The sequence below is a fragment of the Callorhinus ursinus genome, unplaced genomic scaffold (genome assembly GCF_003265705.2).
Source record: "Callorhinus ursinus isolate GAN/ISIS: 27379988/994484 unplaced genomic scaffold, GSC_fseal_2.0 scaffold50, whole genome shotgun sequence".
Taxonomy (NCBI): Eukaryota; Metazoa; Chordata; class Mammalia; order Carnivora; family Otariidae; genus Callorhinus; species Callorhinus ursinus.
The window spans coordinates 10412933-10429924 of NW_027397112.1; the positions used below are offsets into that span (position 1 = coordinate 10412933).

Genomic DNA, 16992 nt, shown 5'->3' on the forward strand with positions numbered 1-16992 from the left:
CAAGGTAGGGCGTATTTTTATGTATTTATTGACCATTTGGATTTCTCTTACATGAATTGTCTATTTATTGTTTATTAGATTGTCCGTTTTTTCACCTTGTTGGAGTTCTGTTCTATATTCTGATATTTAATCTTCTACCGAACAGCAGCTTGCCTTTAACTTTATTAAGTCTTTTGTTGTATGTTGAAATTTAGCTAAAATGTTTTTTGTTGTCTTATTTAAGGAATCCTTCCAAAGATACTTTTCTTTCAGTTTGGCTTTTCAGATTTAGGAATTCCAAAATTACGGAATTATATAATGAGGAAGGGAACTAATTTTACTTTTTTCTATGTAAAGAACTGACCATTTCAGTACTATTCATTGAACAGTTCAATCTTTCCCCACTGATAATGGATGTCATCCCTTTTATATATCCAGTTCTAAGTTTTGGGGCCTTGTATTTTGTCTCACTGGTCTTTTTATCTTTCTAGATTGCTTTAATTGTCATGGCTTTACAGTAAGTCTGTAATGCCAGGAAGTTTCCATCATATTTTCTTTAGAATTCTCTACTGTTCGTCTTTGTTTCCGTGTGAATTTTTGGATCTTTTCATCTGCTTCCATTAAAAACCCTGTAGGGAATTTGATTAGAACTTATTTGAATTTATACGCATGTGAAAATTGCCATCTTAAAAAAATTATATCATTTTTATAGGTCTTTATGTTTTCAGATTTTATTATTTCTCTAAAGATCTTGTATGTATCATATTAGCATTAGTTGGTGTTGTGAATCATGCTTTTTATAAAAATGAATATTTTCTACTTATTGGCACACTTTTAGTTTTTGTATGCCAGTCTTTACAGTTTTGCTGAATTCTTTGCTTTAATAATTTGTGATGTCTTTTGGATTTTCTGTGTAGATAATCTTTATTGTTTATATATATATGTCTTATGTAAAAGTAGAAAATACTTCTCCATCTCCTGAGAAATTTCTGTCTTCTGAGAATATTTCTGTGTCTCCTCTGAAATTGCCACAGTATCAGGATACTAGAAGGCAGTTTCAACTAGTTAATTTGGGAAGTATCTATATGTGAAATTTCGTCCATGTGTGTCCTGTGATTGACATACATACATATATACATAAAGTCTTGGATTTTTCTTGGCAGTAGAGTGGGCGACATAAGGGCCTTTAGATGTTAAAATCCTCCCATTCCCACTGCGTATAAATGTTGCTTCTACTCTTGAATTTCACTCAGTTTATTTCCTTTTAGGAGACGCAGGTCAGAATGGAGATGGGCTGCAGACCGAGCAGCTATTGTCAGCCGCTGGAACTGGCTTCAGGCTCATGTTTCTGACTTGGAATATCGAATTCGGCAGCAAACAGATATTTACAAACAGATACGTGCTAATAAGGTAAGAGATAAATGTCTGGTCTTTTTCAGCCCAGCTAAAAATTACCATTATCCTTTTTTCCCAGTCCCTCCATGACTCTTAACTGTGTCAAAGAGAAGGGTTTAATATGATCTGATATAGTGGTTTAATTTGTTTAAGGGCCTGATGTTGTTTAGAATAGTGCAGACAACACTATTAGAATATAATGTTAAATTGAACATGTGTTTAGAACAAAACAGTTCCTATATTTGGGCTAATAGGAAACATAAGAAGGGAGGACTATATAATATAAGCCATTGATGTAACTCATTATTTGTTATATTTATGGAAAAGCAATGATGACTGAGGATATCATCTTGCGTTTTCTACCTAGATGCATTTCTGTTTTACCACTAAGCTTCCCTTTCTTAAGGAAAAATAGGATTTTTCCTGAAAGACTGTTCAGTGAAATTAGACATGGGTGTTTGGGATTTTGGTTTTTCTGTGTCCTCTCATCTGCAGAGTCCTGGTTCTTACCTTAGAACTTTTTTTATCTTTGATAGTGACACTGTGGTAATTTTTCTTCTTAAAAATCAACTTAGAAAAGAGTCCCTTTCTCAGTTTGGGTTTGACTGAGGGATAAATGTACATGGAAAAGACATCCATTTAGCAAATAGGTGAGTGCCTACTGTGTACCAGGCATTGTTCACTTTAGAAGGGTCAGTGGTTAAATCAGAATCCTACTTTTGTGGAGTTTACATTCTTAAAGAATTTTTTTTTAAAAATAAGTGTTGCAACACTTTTTTGTCCTGCCTTAGTGCTGGTCACAGTCTTCAGAGAATTGCTGTACTGTGTGGACTCTATGCATTAAATTAATTAGTAGGCCAAAAGATAAAGGATGACCAACTGACAATAAAATGATGAGAGTTTAAAGTTCTGCAGGCTCCCGTATATGTCATCTAAGCTTTTACTCCAAAAATTCCACTGGAGTGCTCTTCTAGTTGTTTTTTGGGGAAAACATTTTTATTGGCTATATTCTATTGCCTTTTTTGGCAACTACTTTAATTATGCCCTTTATTAAAATTATAAAGCATACCATAATAAACATCTTTAGCTAGGTCATATCATGGATACTTTTATGTTCTTGATGCATACTTCACAGAAGTATTTTGGCAACAGCCTTATTAGTTTACAGTCTCACTAGCTGTGTGTGACTTTTTTCCTCCTAAGATCTTAATTTTTAAGTAATCTCTACACCCATTCGGGGCTCGAACTCACAACCCAGAGATCAAGAGTCACATTCTCCACTGACTGAGCCAGCCAGGACCCCGGAGAAGATATTCTTAATTCACTTTTGGTTCCTGTTTTATTCTTTAGCTCATAAGTGAGCAATAATGACAGCAGTTTTAGGAAACTTTCAAAAAAGTCTTAGATATTTCTAAATATCTGGAAAGTGGTTATTCTGGAGTTTTGTGCATATATTGACTCTTTAAGAGTCTTATTATTCAGAACATAATGTATTAAAGAAATGCCAGGCTTGGGGTTGATAATCTTTTGTTCTAGTCCTGTCTTTGCTACCATATAGCTGTATAAGCTTGGGAAGAAAAGTCACTGAACCTTTCTGAGTCTCCATTTTCATGGTCTGTAAAATAAGACATTCAAGATTATAATATATTTTCTTGGTCTGCAGTCTGAATACAAAGTGTCTGTTACAAAATTGTGATAGGAAGAGTAAAAGTTGAATGATAATCCTAACAAGTAATATGTTGAAAACTGACAGCTTTATTTATATTTATACAATGTCCATTTAAAACAAATGTATTAGTTTCTTGGGGCTGCCATAACAGCACAAATTGGGTGGTAAACTTAAAACAACAGAAATTTATCTTCTGGAGGCTAGAATTCTAAAATCAAGGTATAGGGAAGGCCACACTCCCTTTGAAGATTCTAGGGAAGAATCTTTCCTTGCTTCTTCTAAGCTTCTAGTGGTTGCTGGTAGTCCTTGGTGTTCCTCCGTTTAAAGCATCATTCCAGTTTCTGCCTCTGTCCTCACTTGGGCGTCTTGTCTCTGTGTGTCTGTGCCCACATTTCCCTCCTAAAAGAACACCAGTCATATTGGGACTTAGGGCCCACAGTAGGGCTCATTTTAACCCAGTTATATCTGCAAAGACCCTAATTCCAAATAAGGATACATTTATAGGTTTTAGGTTACATAAATTTTAGACAGATACTGTTCAAGCCTGTATAACATGTAAGCAATAAAATTTACCCCGAAGGTAAATTAACGTGCATTTGGTCTCATATCACTATAATAATAGAAGTCTTTGAGCATTTACTGCGTGCCGGGCACTGTGCTAAGCGTTTTACTATTACTTACAAATGTAAAGGTAAACCACTGGAAGGTCAGAGAGGTAAGCAGTTTGCTCATGGCCAAGTAAACATGTGAGTGCAGAGCTGAGGTACAAGCATTTGACTTTTGCTCAAGTTAGTTGCTTCCAAGAGCTTGCCTACTTTTTGAGTTATTAAAATTTTTAACTGCCTGTGTTTTGGTAAAGTGGATTGATGTTCCCATTTCCTATCCTGCTCCAAGATTTGTTAGGATTGCCTGGGTAGTACAGGCCTTTTCATGACATGAATCTAGGTTTAGTGATCAACTGTAGAGTTATAATTTGTCTTAGGTTAGGGAATTAGAGGGTGAAGCTTTCTTTTTCTTTTTAAGGATTTACTCTAGCATGTTAACATTAATTTTTTTAAAGTGACATATTCCAAAAAAAAAAAGTATTTGAGAACTACCACTAGTTGATTACCAGTTTCTTTTCTGTCAGAATTAAGTATTAACTTCCAGGTTGAGAGAATCTTGAGAGTTTCTTTTGGGAGTAATGATTCCTATTGCTTTTTGGAGAAAGGATACAGTGTTTAGGAGCTCCTCTGTACGCTGCTCCTTACTATTTTAATTTTCATGTTCAGTAAGCTTTTTTTTTTTTTTAAAGATGCTCCCTTGCCTTATAGAATGATAAAGGAAAACAGTGTATGTACCTGGAGTATATACATAGATAGGTATGTTCATGTGTGTTGTTTAATGCGCAGAGCAGATCTTACAGCTTACAAGTTTGTAAGAGGCAGAGCTAAATTTGAACTCACAGCTATTTATCTGACTCCAAAGCATTTTCTAACACTCTGCTGTTCTTTTGTCTTCATTATATGTCTCGAGCCTTTTTTTTTTTTTTTTTTTTTTTTGAGATTTCATACCTGCCAAATAAAACTGAGGGGGGAAAAAGCACAGGGACCAAATGGGTTCTGTTGCTAAAGGACACACAGTCTTCAACATCCATGTCTAATACAAAACATACCCTTTTTCTTTTATCTCTTCTGACTGATCTGTGAAATTACACAACAGTTGCTAACTAAGGATGGACATATTATTGGGAATGAGAGGCAGAAGAGCATTGAAGTTTCTGGATAGAAAAGGAGCTGAATGGAATAGCAGAAGCCTAGAAATACACCTTTGTCTTCAAAAGTGATGTAAAGCAGTTGACATTCCCATCTTAGGTATAACCCTATAAGGCATTGTGGACAGCTATGTCTTGTTTAGGTAACCCAGGACGGTTCCTGGGGAACTGATCTGCAGTGAGATAACTGATTTATCTTAAGATGGGGGAGGGGGGTATGTGAAATTAATCTTAATTCTGTATTATATATTAAGAGGTGATTTTTTTTTTTAATCTTTTGACTCCATATATTATATGAAATTGGTGAAATAGAAGCAGTTAAGTCTACAACTGAAGTTTTTTTCTGTTCTTTTTTGCTTGCTTTCTTTTGCCCTGTTTTGTGATTAGGCTTAGCATAATTCCTTCTACCAATTCTTCCTTTTTCAATTTTGGTTCATACTGTTTTCTTCTTTTTTTTTTTTTTTTGACTTCTGTAGGACAGCTTTGTGTTTCCACAGAGAAATAATTTATAAGGATATAATATGACAACATGCAACTATGACCCATCCCTATTTCTTGGATCCTTATGTGGGAGTTTTCTAGGCCTGGGGGCCTGGGCATGATCCTGGTTTTGAATTGAGCGGTGTTGAAGGATGGGGAGACTCTCCCAGTCTTTGTATCTTGGCCTCTGTGAGTTTGCTGTCTATTTTAGAGCGCAGTAATAGCCCTGAGATTACCACTCCCACTTAATCCTCACACTGTCCTTTCTTCTTTAGCATTTTACACCTTCTAATGTACTACATAAAATTTATTTACTCATATTGTTTATTATCTGTCTTCCCCAGTATTGGAATGTAAGCACTTTCAGGGATGGGTTTGGATGGGGATACAGGGTGGAAGGGTATGTCTCTCCTTTCCTGTGTCCCCAGACCCTAAAAAAAAGTCAATAAATGGATAATTGATGGCTTGATTTGAATGAATGAAAGAACAAGAGTAGTTTGATCCAGTCTTTAGCCCTAGTTCTGCCATGGATTGGCCTGTTGACATGATCTTCAACCTCCATCCTTTCTGGGTCTATAAAATGATAGGGAATAAGTGGTCCCTACCAGGTCTTATTTATAAGTCTCAGGAGAGTGTCCTTGTTGTCTTTCAGAGAGGTGTTTATTTTAAGAAATTATTCAGTGGTTTAAGGAAAAAATGCTCTCTGGAAAATAGTGGCTGTTATATCCTGACTTACCTTCTCACCTAAAAAAATTGAGGGAGTAACTTTATACCTGGTAATTGGATTATTTAGGCTCTGGCTGTAATTAATATAAACTTAATATTCTTGTTCAAGGAAAAAAAAATTTTTAACCTAAAACTCAAAAAACAATTGTCACACATTTCCTTTCTTGGTGTATGATTCTGCTAGGGAATATGGGGGATTCAAATGTATTTGTATTATGTCTCAGTATTTAAGGGGCTTAACATTAGTTAATAAATAAATTAAGGCAGTAGTAAATAAATTGGCCCAAGATTCTGCTCTGGAAATGAGATTCAAATACACAGAATGTGGGACATAATCCGGATGCTTTAGGAACTCTGATAATGTAGATAAAACAAGTAGGGCTCAGTTAACCAGGGACATTTTCTTGGAAGGAGATGGGACTTGGATTTGACAAGCTCTTTCAAAGGATGAATGACGTTTTGGATATACATATTTTTAAAGGGCAGAATCAATATGAAGAAAAGGACATAAGAGCAGCTAGTATTGTAACCTTTAATTGCATTTATTTACCTAGTAACTGTATTGTAATAACCCTCCTCTCAGTGGCAACAACCTCATATACATGCAGACATTTTCTAGGAGATCATGAGACGGGTATAACTGTAACCAGGGCTCTTAAACAGGGAAGATGTTGAATGCATTATTTTAAAAAGGGAATAGTGTGCAAGACAACTCGTTTTGTTAATAGTTTTTACTTTGACATGGTAAAGTTTATCAAGTCTGTTTTATGCTGTGATTGAGGGAAGAAAATATTTTTCAGCAGTTCTTTTAGCCAGATAAACTTCATTTTGAAGGCTAGGGCAAACGTTTCTTAATGGTCTTTCCCTCCCTTTCTGAGGAGTTACCACGTCATTTTCTACATAGGCTAGTCGTGGTCTTACTCCAGGATATATAAGTGTTGTTTCTCTTGCTTGGGGGTGGGGGGGTGTTGTAACACTTTTTTTTCCTTCATTTTGGGGGGGGGGATCAGGTAGAATGCCATTGTTTTTTCTTAATACCAGTCCCCCACTCCCCCATTTCGTCTCTTTGAATCCCCTATTTCATAGAGATTTTTGAGTTAGAAAGGACCCTAGGAATGGATCATCTGGTGTCTGTGTCATTAAAAAAAAAAGTCTGTGTCATAATGTCTAGGGAGCTCAAATTGATACAGTCAGAATCTTTAGGTCCTGAAATCCATATTTTAGGGTGTTCCCTGGGGGATTCTGATGCTGAGTCAAGACTAATCAAGTCTAGTATGTTTCAATTTAGAGCTTGCCTTAGAACTTAGCAGTGGAGCTTTTTAAAAAATGTCAAATGGTATGCCCTAACCCCAGGGACTCAGAGTAGAGTTGATGTTGAAGCTGGACAGGTATAGCTTGGTAAGTTTCCCCAGGTGATTCTAATACAAAATTACCTTTAAGAGAGTCTTACCATTCAGATCTCCTTATTTTCTAGATCAGAGGAGAACCAGAGACACAAAGCCCAGGTTACTTTCATCCCAGCCTTTCTGTTATACAGTGTCAAAACTTGGTTTTGGTTACCTCTGTTTGAGTTCATGGTGAGAGTCGTGGCTTTTTGTTTGTTTTACACTGTAAGCTCACTTCTGTCTTTACCAAGCTGGGCCCTTGCTGCCTGGATAGGATTTGTGGAGCCGTTTGAAGTTTCTTTTTTTACATTTTTTATTTCCTGGGATGAATGTAAGATCTGATTTTGAGGTTGTGAAGCAGGAACCTAACCTGGAGTGTTATTTATGCTTATGAGAAACAGGTGCCTTTGGAACGGTTTTAAGTTCTTGGTTTGTAATATATTGTAGGGACTGCACTGTTGTTCCACCTTTGTTTCATGTAGTAGTTTTGGTTGCTCTAATACCTTTGGCTTGTCATTTATATTTGTAGCACTTGACATTTACATTTGTAGCACTTAACATTTACATTTGTAGCATTTAAGGTAATCTTTAAGCCACATCTGTGATCAAGTTACCTAGAAAAATTGCATTAAAAACAGTATAAAGTACAATACTCTGCTCAAGATTCCAGATTAAAAGATGCTGAAGGTAACAAGCTTATGTAGGTCACAGCATTCAAATGGGAAAAGGGGGAAGCTTGGGTCTGACTTGGGCCTTATTACTCCTTGCTACTGCTAGGCTTTATATTGAAATAACTCTTGGGAAAGCAAAGCTGCTGGTAGTGTGTGTTTCTGTTTCAGAACCATAGGAAAAGGGAAAAGGGCTTTGGTAAACCAGTCCCCTGCCCCTAACTCTTGTGATATTAACTCATAAATTAAATTTGTGACTTAGGATACCACTCCCTTATGCTGCTTCTCTCTCTGTCTTGCAGGGTTTGATAGTTCTCGGGGAGGCACCTCCCCCAGAGCATACAACAACAGACTTATTCCTTCCACTTAGTTCTGAAATGAAGACAGATCATGGGAATGATAAATTGGTAAGTATAAAAGACAGAAAAGGGGGGAAATGAGTGAGAATTCTGGGGTTTGCATCAGTACACAGTTTATTCTCTGTAACAAGGATCCTGGCATTGGCTGAAGGAAGGGACTATATCCCCTTTTATCACCTTCGGCATTTCAAGGCTTGAGTTCCTGAATAGAGTGGCACAGGGCCCCTCCTGCAGCTGTGTCATTGACCTTGATCTTAAAAAGCAGCTCCTAACTCAGGACGACACAGCCAGAGCAAGTGTGGCAGTGTGGAGTATTACTGAGAATCAGGAGACCATGTGGCTCTGATGGCATTTCTGGGACACTACGAAATGAAAAGGTTGGACTAGAGGTTGGACATCACAAAGATGTTGAAAGAGCTCTCTCTGAGTTACCCCCTTTAATTCTGTAATGAGAGTAAAGCTGTCATTTTCTCTAATTTTCTGTATCCTTAAAGCCTAGTCCACATCTTCCTCTTCCATGATTCCTTCTCTTTTTCTGTTTCTCTCAAAACCCAGTTAATTTCTTTAACTTCTGAATCCCAAGAGCACTTTTTTAAATTTTTCACTTTTTTTCCCCAGAAGCTCATTGGCTTTTATGAATATTAGCATTTCTGAAGTCATTCATTAGAAATTCCAGAGTCCCACGACTGTGGTTGGTTTGGGAGGCTAGAGTTGCTGGGTCTTTAAATCCTGCATTAAACCAGCTAGTCTCTTTCATCTGCAAATCAACAAAGCTTGTTATCCTTTGTTATTATCATTTTAAGCAGGAATTCATGTGATATGGTGGAAACTAACTTTCCTAATGAGAGAACTTAAAGCCAGGGATAAATGTGAAGACATTAAGAGATTAATGGTTCTTAACTGGAAAATGGTTTTAAATAAATTAAAGAGTAGAATGCCAGATTTTGCGAGTATTCAAGTCCACAGTGTGGACTCATTATATGCTATCTGTAGAATTATTTTTTACAAATGATTTGTGAAACTGTTTTAGTGATTGCTCTAGCCAAGAAAAAAATTGTTACAAGTCTGAGAGAAAACATGGGTAAGGTTGGAAGGGCAGCTGGTGCTTGGTGGTATGATGTACAGGAAACATGAGATTTGAGGCATACATGATTGGGAGTGAGTTTTGTAAAGACATTTATATATTTGTGTATTTAGGAATTCCAAAAATGTTTGGACAATCTCTTGTGGTCAGGGTTTTCTCACCTCAGTGCTCGTGAAGGATAGGACATGACAGTCTCTCATTGTGTTCTGATTCTCATTGTTGTATTTACACATGTTGACATGTGTGCATGTGCGTGCACCCCTTCGGGACTTGTCTCTTTTCCTACCCACCATTCACTTGCATGTGTATGCTTAGTGTTAGATCATGTGATTCTTGAATGTCAAGATCATCTTCGCTGTACCTGATATGTCAACTGCCAAGCAGAGGTTTTCACTGTAGGAAGACTTTTTAAAGTTCTTGGTTTGTAATATATTGTAGGGACTGGACTGTTCACCTTTGTTTTATGTAATAGTTTTGGTTGCTCAAATACAGTTGGCTTACTTCGAATTATATTTGTAGCTCTTAGGGTAATCTTTAATTTTGCCTTTTTGTTATCCAGCTTCTTTTTATACCTTGTCTTCAATTTTGCTTTAAAAAATCTTAAGTCACATTTGACAGGGGCAGCTGTAAATTTTCATACTCACATTTAACCACCCTATATTTCATTTCTATTTTGCTTATTAATTTTTTTCTAAAATGGAAGTATTTATTGCCCCCCCTTTTTACTCCTTCCTTTCAAAAAACATTTCAAGACTTGTGGTTTAAGAATAATTATGTCAGAGGTGTGTGTTTTGTTGTGCTGTGTTGTGTCGTTCATTTTTGTATTTTCATTTCTGAAACTCACCAAGGAAGCCAGAGGATTTTTTTTTTAAACTATCAAGATATAGTTTCAAGAAGTTAAACACAATTTTCAAAGAAATACATGGTGAATTACTGATTAAGGTGGTAATAATGAGTGCTGGAGTGCGATTACACTCAGTAGCCTCCAAAACTTATAATATCCTATAAGAATAATAAAGCCATTACCTTTGGAGTCAGGTTTTCAACTAAACACAGATCAGTTTTAACTCTTCAGTGTTCTAAAAATTAACATCCAACTTGAGGCATCTGAGCCCTAATCAGGTATAAGTAGTAAGTAAAACAAAGTTAAGTAATTTAATGAGAGTTATATGACCCTAGGCGGGCTTGTTTAGATGATGTTCAAGTGTTTACACCGAAAGGACACATAATCATCTTTTTGCCTTATTTACAAACTGAATGAGTGTTTCTTGACTGAACTAATATATATCTGCTTTGGTTATGAGCACAGTACAGATATTGCAGAAACTGAATTATTTTAGAGACTGGATACATGGGTGAGCCTTTTTAGAATCATGGAGACAGGCAGGAAATATTTCCTGAGATGGAGTGGGTTTTGTTTTTATACCACAGAGTAGTAGGGGAGAAGAAGAGAGAAACTTCTAGAAAAATCCCCTTTAAAAAAAAAAAACTTCAGTCTGACTTCTAACTCAAAGGCAGTTTGAAAGGTAAGAGTAGGTGGAGGAGAGAAACTAAGGGCTTTGCAGGTGCTGATAAAGTCAACTGCTGCACTAATAAATTCTGATATGAAATAAAAAACCTTCTGAACAAAAAGGGTGTGTTCCTGGAAAGAGGAAGTGTATAAAGCTGTTGGGTGCTGTTCTCCCATGTTCTAAAACATGTCCTTTCCTTCTTCTCCTCCCTTATCCCTCTCCTGAATAAGTAGTAGTCCCCTTTTCCCCAACTAAAAATTAACGAGTGAAAAGAGCTAACTTGGAACCTTATGCCTATTACTAGGTAGGAATAATGCATTTAAAAATTACCAGAGAAAGTCAAAATTTCAGACAGAAAACACATTCAGAGATGAGGGCCTCCTTAGTCCCTTTGGTACAGGGTTTTTAGAACTCAACTAGAGAGCCACAATCTCATTGGTTTTCATATTGTCAGAGGTTGGAGGTCACCGCTGCTAAGTAGCTAGAAATTGAGGGAATAGTGGCAAAGAGGGAGTCATGGGGGTGGAGGGCTTAGTCCCACAATCTGTTTAAATCCCTCTCAGATCCTTCAGCTAATCGAACCCCTGAACTTCACAAGTTCAGTGAGTTTTGATAGAACCTAGTAGAAGGCAACAGTTGGTAGGCTGAAAGAGCTGAGCAGAGAATGTAATCACTGCCCACTGCAGTAAACACAGAATTTTGGAGTTTGAATTCTACCATGACTTGGTAAATACCTTGGGCCTGGGCCTTACATTGAAACTAAGGAAGGCTCATGCTTTAGGATTTAAAGACTTTCCCAGGACTAAGGGACTCGCCATAGGATTAAGGAAAAACCCAAAATAGGCTCTAATATGTTTCTGCATGAAACATGTTATACATGTTATACAAAATAAAGATTCATTTGGTTTCTAACCAAATAGAACTAGAAATTTGCCTACTAGAGCAAAAGTTAACATGCTTCTGGGAAAATTCATTGAATCCAGAGTTCAGTATCATATACAATATATTACACAATAACAATTTATTAGACCTAGCAATAAACAGAAAAACGTCTTCCTTAGTCATGAGAAAAAAAAAAATAGTAAAAACTGATCCTGAAATGGCTCAGATTGGAATTAGGAAATAAGAGTTTAAAAGCATCTAGGGTGCCTGGGTGGCTCAGTTGGTTAAGTGACTGCCTTCGGCTCAGGTCATGATCCTGGAGTCCCAGATCGAGTCCCACATCGGGCTCCCTGCTCAGCGGGGAGTCTGCTTCTCCCTCTGACCCTCCCCCTTTTCATGCTCTCTTCCTCTCATTCTCTCTCTCAAATAAATAAAATCTTAAAAAAAAAATTGAAAAGCATCTAATAAAATATGTTTGAAGATTTAGAGTAAAAGATAGTAAACATGGGGGAATCTCAGCATAGAGGTGAAAACTGAAAAAAGAATCACATGGAACTTGTGGAACACAAATTGGAGAATTGAAAAGTACAATATCTGAATAAAAAGTGTACTGGTATACTAAGCAGCAGGTTGAAAACTTAGAGAAGAGAAAGGCTCATGGAGCACCTGGGTGGCTCATTCGGTTAAGCATCTGTCTCTTCATTTTGGCTCAGGTCATGAACTCAGGGTCGTGAGATTGAGCCCCACATCGGGCTCCATGCTCAGCACACGGTCTGCTTGACCCTCTCCCTCTGCTCCTTCCCCTGTGCATGTGTTCTCTCACTCTCAAATAAATAAAATCTTTAAAAAGGGTTAGTGCACGTAACAGATCAGTGGAAATTAACCAGCCAAAAAATAGACTGAACATAGAACTGCTCAGAAATGAACATAATCCTAGGGGAACAGTGAATATGTATACTTAGAGTTCCAGAAGGAGGAGAGATTGAGTGGTACTGGTGGGGAGGGGTGGGGTTAAAGGAAATAATGGCTGGATATGTGAATGAAAAAGATAATTTTACAGATTGAAGAAACTCGGAAAATAGTAAGCAGGAAAAAGATAACATGGTGAGAATGAAAGATGAAGAAAATCTCGCAGGTAGCCAGAGGGGGAAAAAAGATGCATTCCATATAAGTGAATATTGATAAGGATAGGTGACTTCTTTTCAGAAACAATGGAGGACAGACAGTGATGGGGTGAGACCATTAAAATGGGGGGGTTGGAATTTGCCCCTCAACATTCTATACATGGCGAAAAGAAATTCTTTAAAAAATAAAGGTGAAATAGGGCGCCTGGGTGGCTCAGTGGGTTAAGCGTCTGCCTTCTGCTGGGGTCGTGATCCCAGGGTCCTGGGATCGAGCCCCGCATCGGGCTTCTGCTCAGCGGGGAGCCTGCTTCCCCTCTCCCTCTCTGCTTTCTCTCCCTCTTTCGCTCTCTTTCAAATAAATAAATAAAAATCTTTAAAAAAAAAATAAAGGTGAAATAAAGTCCTTTTTAGGTAAAAGAAAGTTGAGAGGAATCTGTTGGCAGAATATCTGCTCTGAAAGAAATGTTAAAGAACTTTCTTTAGGTTGCAGGTGAATAGTAACAGTTGGAAGCTCAGATCTGGGGGAATAAAAGGGCGGGAAGGTGTACTTAACGGACAGTAAGCTTTGAAAAGCTGCTGTGGGTGTATTAATATTAGCAAAGTAACTTTCAAGACAGGATTACCAGAGATAAAGAAGGACCTTTTATATTCATAAGTGGGGTCATTTCATCAAGGAGGCAGAATAGTCATAAAGGTGGATGCTTCAAATACATACACTCCTAACTCAGTAATTCATAGAATTACTAAACAAAAAATGAGAAAATAAAAGATCCAGACAACACTGCCAACCACCTTGGCCTGTTTGACATGTGTAGAACACTACTTTCCCCCCACACTTCCCATACCTTCTTGTGCAAAGTAGGATTAATAATGCAAGTCCCTACTCTCTTATCTGCATTTCCAAACTCCAAAGATCTATGAGAACCAAAAGTGGTTTTCCTAAGTTGCATCAAGCTCATTTGGTGGCAGAATTTGACCTGAAGTGATATTTGTTAAGACTTTATATTTTTAATTATCCATACCTTTTGAAGCAGAAATATTAATGTATTTGATTTTTAAAAAAAATTAAGACTATTTTGGGGGAAGCAGTTTAAGGTTGATGGCAAAATTGAGCAGAAGATAGAGATTTCTCATATACCCCCTTCCTGGTATGGCACTCCTGCCTTGGGTAGCCTCCCCCATGGTCAACATCCCCCACTAAAGTCGTGCATTTGTTGCAACTGATGAGCCTACATTGGCATATCACAGCCACCCAAGGTCCATAGTTTACATTACAATTCACTCTTGGTGTTTGCATTCTTTGGGTTTGGATTTGTATTTGATTTTGAAGCACTTAACCCAGTGCATACAATGTATGATTTTGTGAAAGTCTGTATGAATTTCCATGACACATCAGCCCTCAAGGGTCATAGGTAAGAGTGGCTCTGTTTCTATACCTCTTTAGAATGGTTGGTAATTATTGAAGCTTTTAACAGCATTTGGTCCATAATAAACATTTGGTAAAAGCTTATTGTTCCAGACTGTGCTGTGTGCCTAGGAAACACCTATTGGCAAAACCAGGTATCTTCCCTTGAGAGCTTCATAGTCTTAAAACAGGCACATAACGGGGGAATAAAGAGGGGAAGAGTTCTCACTTCTAAGGGAGGTCAGGAAAGGTAGTGTAATAGAGAAGGATGTACTTGTGCTGAGTCCTTGTGGACTTGCTGAAGATTGAGAATGAGTTCCGACAGGGAGGGTACTGCATGTATAATGTGAAAGGCTTGAGAGAGCCCGGTGTTGTAGAGGAACTACAAATACTTTTCTTTGATGGAGTGTTGGATGATTGGGCCAATTCATAAAGGATTTTGTATTTATCTTAATGAGTTTATGTATTTCATCCTGTAAGGTGACAGGAAGCTGTAGTCTGATACTAGATTTGTGTATGAATGAAATTTGCTTTACTCAATAATGCTGGGTAAACTTTTCTTCATTTTTTAAAAAATGATTTTAAACTTACTGAAAAGTTATAAAAGTAGCACGTGGGAGTCCCCACGTACCCTTCACATGGCTTCCTATAGTGTGGTTAACTTGCATAATCATTGTACAATGATCAAAACTGGGAATTAACATTGATACAGTACTATTCAGATTGTATTCAAATTTCACTCATTTTCTCACTGATGTTTTTTTTGGGGGGGGGGGGTTCCAAAATCCCACACTGCATTTAGTTGTCCTATCTCTTTAAATCCCTTCCAATCTCTGGTGGTTCTTCCTCTTTGTTGTCTTTCATGGCCTTAATACAAAATACTGGTCTGTTATTTTGTATGATGTTCTTCCCAGTTGGAGGCGCTTGATGTTTTATCATTATTAGAGCTTATGCATTTATCACAGTAATACCACAGAAGTGTACTCTGCCCTTCTAAGTGCACCATACTGGGGAGACGTGATGTTGGTGGTGATAGCTTCTTGGCCTTGCTTAAAGGCGGTGCCTGCCAGCCCTCCCCGCTGTCAAGTTAGTATTTTCCCCTTTGTAATGAATGTCTGTCTCATACATGTAATATTCTGTTGCTCATTATACTTTAATCCACAATTTTATCATCTACTAGTGGGTTTTGCCTGCAACAGTTTTTACTGTGGTGTTTACTGAATGATTTTCTATTTTCTATATCTGTTGGAATTCTATTAGAGAGAGCTGTCTTTTCTCTCTCACTTACTTATGTATTTATTCAGTCATTCAGTTTATATCAGAATGGATTCATGGATATTTATTTTATGTATTATAATCTGTTACTGTTATTATTCATTCAGTTGATCCACTTGTTGAAACAACTTTTTGGTATTTGGCCTCTTTCATCTTGGCTCCTGTGTCTTTTCAACATGTTCCCCTATGTTAGTATTCACTTTTAGGCACCAAAAGATGTTCCAAGCTCATCTTGTATTTTACCTGCTCCAGCCCTGGTTCCTTTTATTGGGTTCAGAAACCAAGATCTGGATACTAGTTGTGCTCATTGCTGCGTGGTGTCATTGCTTCTAGGACTTCTCAACAGACAAAGCTGGGAAGCATGTTGCTAAGGCATACATATACGTACATATATGTATGCAGATGGGTATATATTAAGATTTTATGTATTTGAGAGAGAACAAGCGCGGGGGGGGGAGAGGCAGACTCCCCGCTGAGCAGGGTGCCCAACATGGGGCTCGGTCCCACAACCCAGGAATCACGACCTTAGCTGAAGGCAGGTGCTTAACCGACTGAACCACCCAGGCGCCCCTTTATTATTATTTTTGAGTATGTGAAGCATTACTACATTTCTGAGAGTCAAAGCTACACACAAAACCATCATTCCATCTTCTCTATTTCCCCTTCTTTCCCTCATGTTCCAGCCTTCTATAGGGGGCCATTTTCATTAGTTTTTGGATTGGCTTTCCTGTATTTCTTTTGCCCAAATGAGCAAGTGACATGTACATTTTCTTATATCCCCTTTTTTCTTCCAGGAAACGTAATTACTGGGTAAATATTTTTTAAAGGTCTAGATTTGAAATTGAGATTTGTTTAACAAAATGTTGCTTCTGTGGCTTTTGACAGATGACTTCACTATATGTGTTTGTTTCTATTTGTAAAACAAGCCTCATTTCTTTTACCCTTTCCTTACTTTGTGGAGTGATGGTGATAACAAGTCAGAGGATAAATGCTTTCTCAGAAGAAAGGCATGCTAAAAATGTAAGCTCTTGCTTTTTCTTTTTAAACAGTCCAAGCTATAATCTTCTACCATTGGTTAAGTAGGAACAACTTTTTTTTTTCCCTGAAGTTTTGCAGTCACCAGGGGCAGTGAATAGTGTATTGGCCCAACAAGGGTTTTGAGATAGAGAGTAGAGTGATAGATACTGGCTGAGGAATATTTGATTTACCATATTAAAAAGAAAAAAAAAAGACTAGTTAGGACTATTAAAATGGGGATGTGGATAATAAGTTGAACAAGAATTTAGGACTGTTTTTA

The 16992-nt window shown here is 37.4% G+C and overlaps 1 protein-coding gene across 4 annotated transcripts in view; it reads left to right on the forward strand.

Annotated features, from left to right (window-relative positions):
* The window catches only part of KANSL1 (KAT8 regulatory NSL complex subunit 1), a 179595-nt gene that overhangs the window by 126444 nt on the left and 36159 nt on the right, over positions 1-16992 (forward strand). For 3 of the 4 annotated variants that reach the window (XM_025890027.2, XM_025890028.2, XM_025890026.2), the window contains 2 exons: positions 1248-1389; positions 8358-8462. In XM_025890027.2, the coding sequence (XP_025745812.1) occupies positions 1248-1389; positions 8358-8462 (247 nt within the window). The remainder of the gene's footprint in view (positions 1-1247; positions 1390-8357; positions 8463-16992) is intronic. The other variant, XM_073883116.1, reaches the window with a different exon arrangement.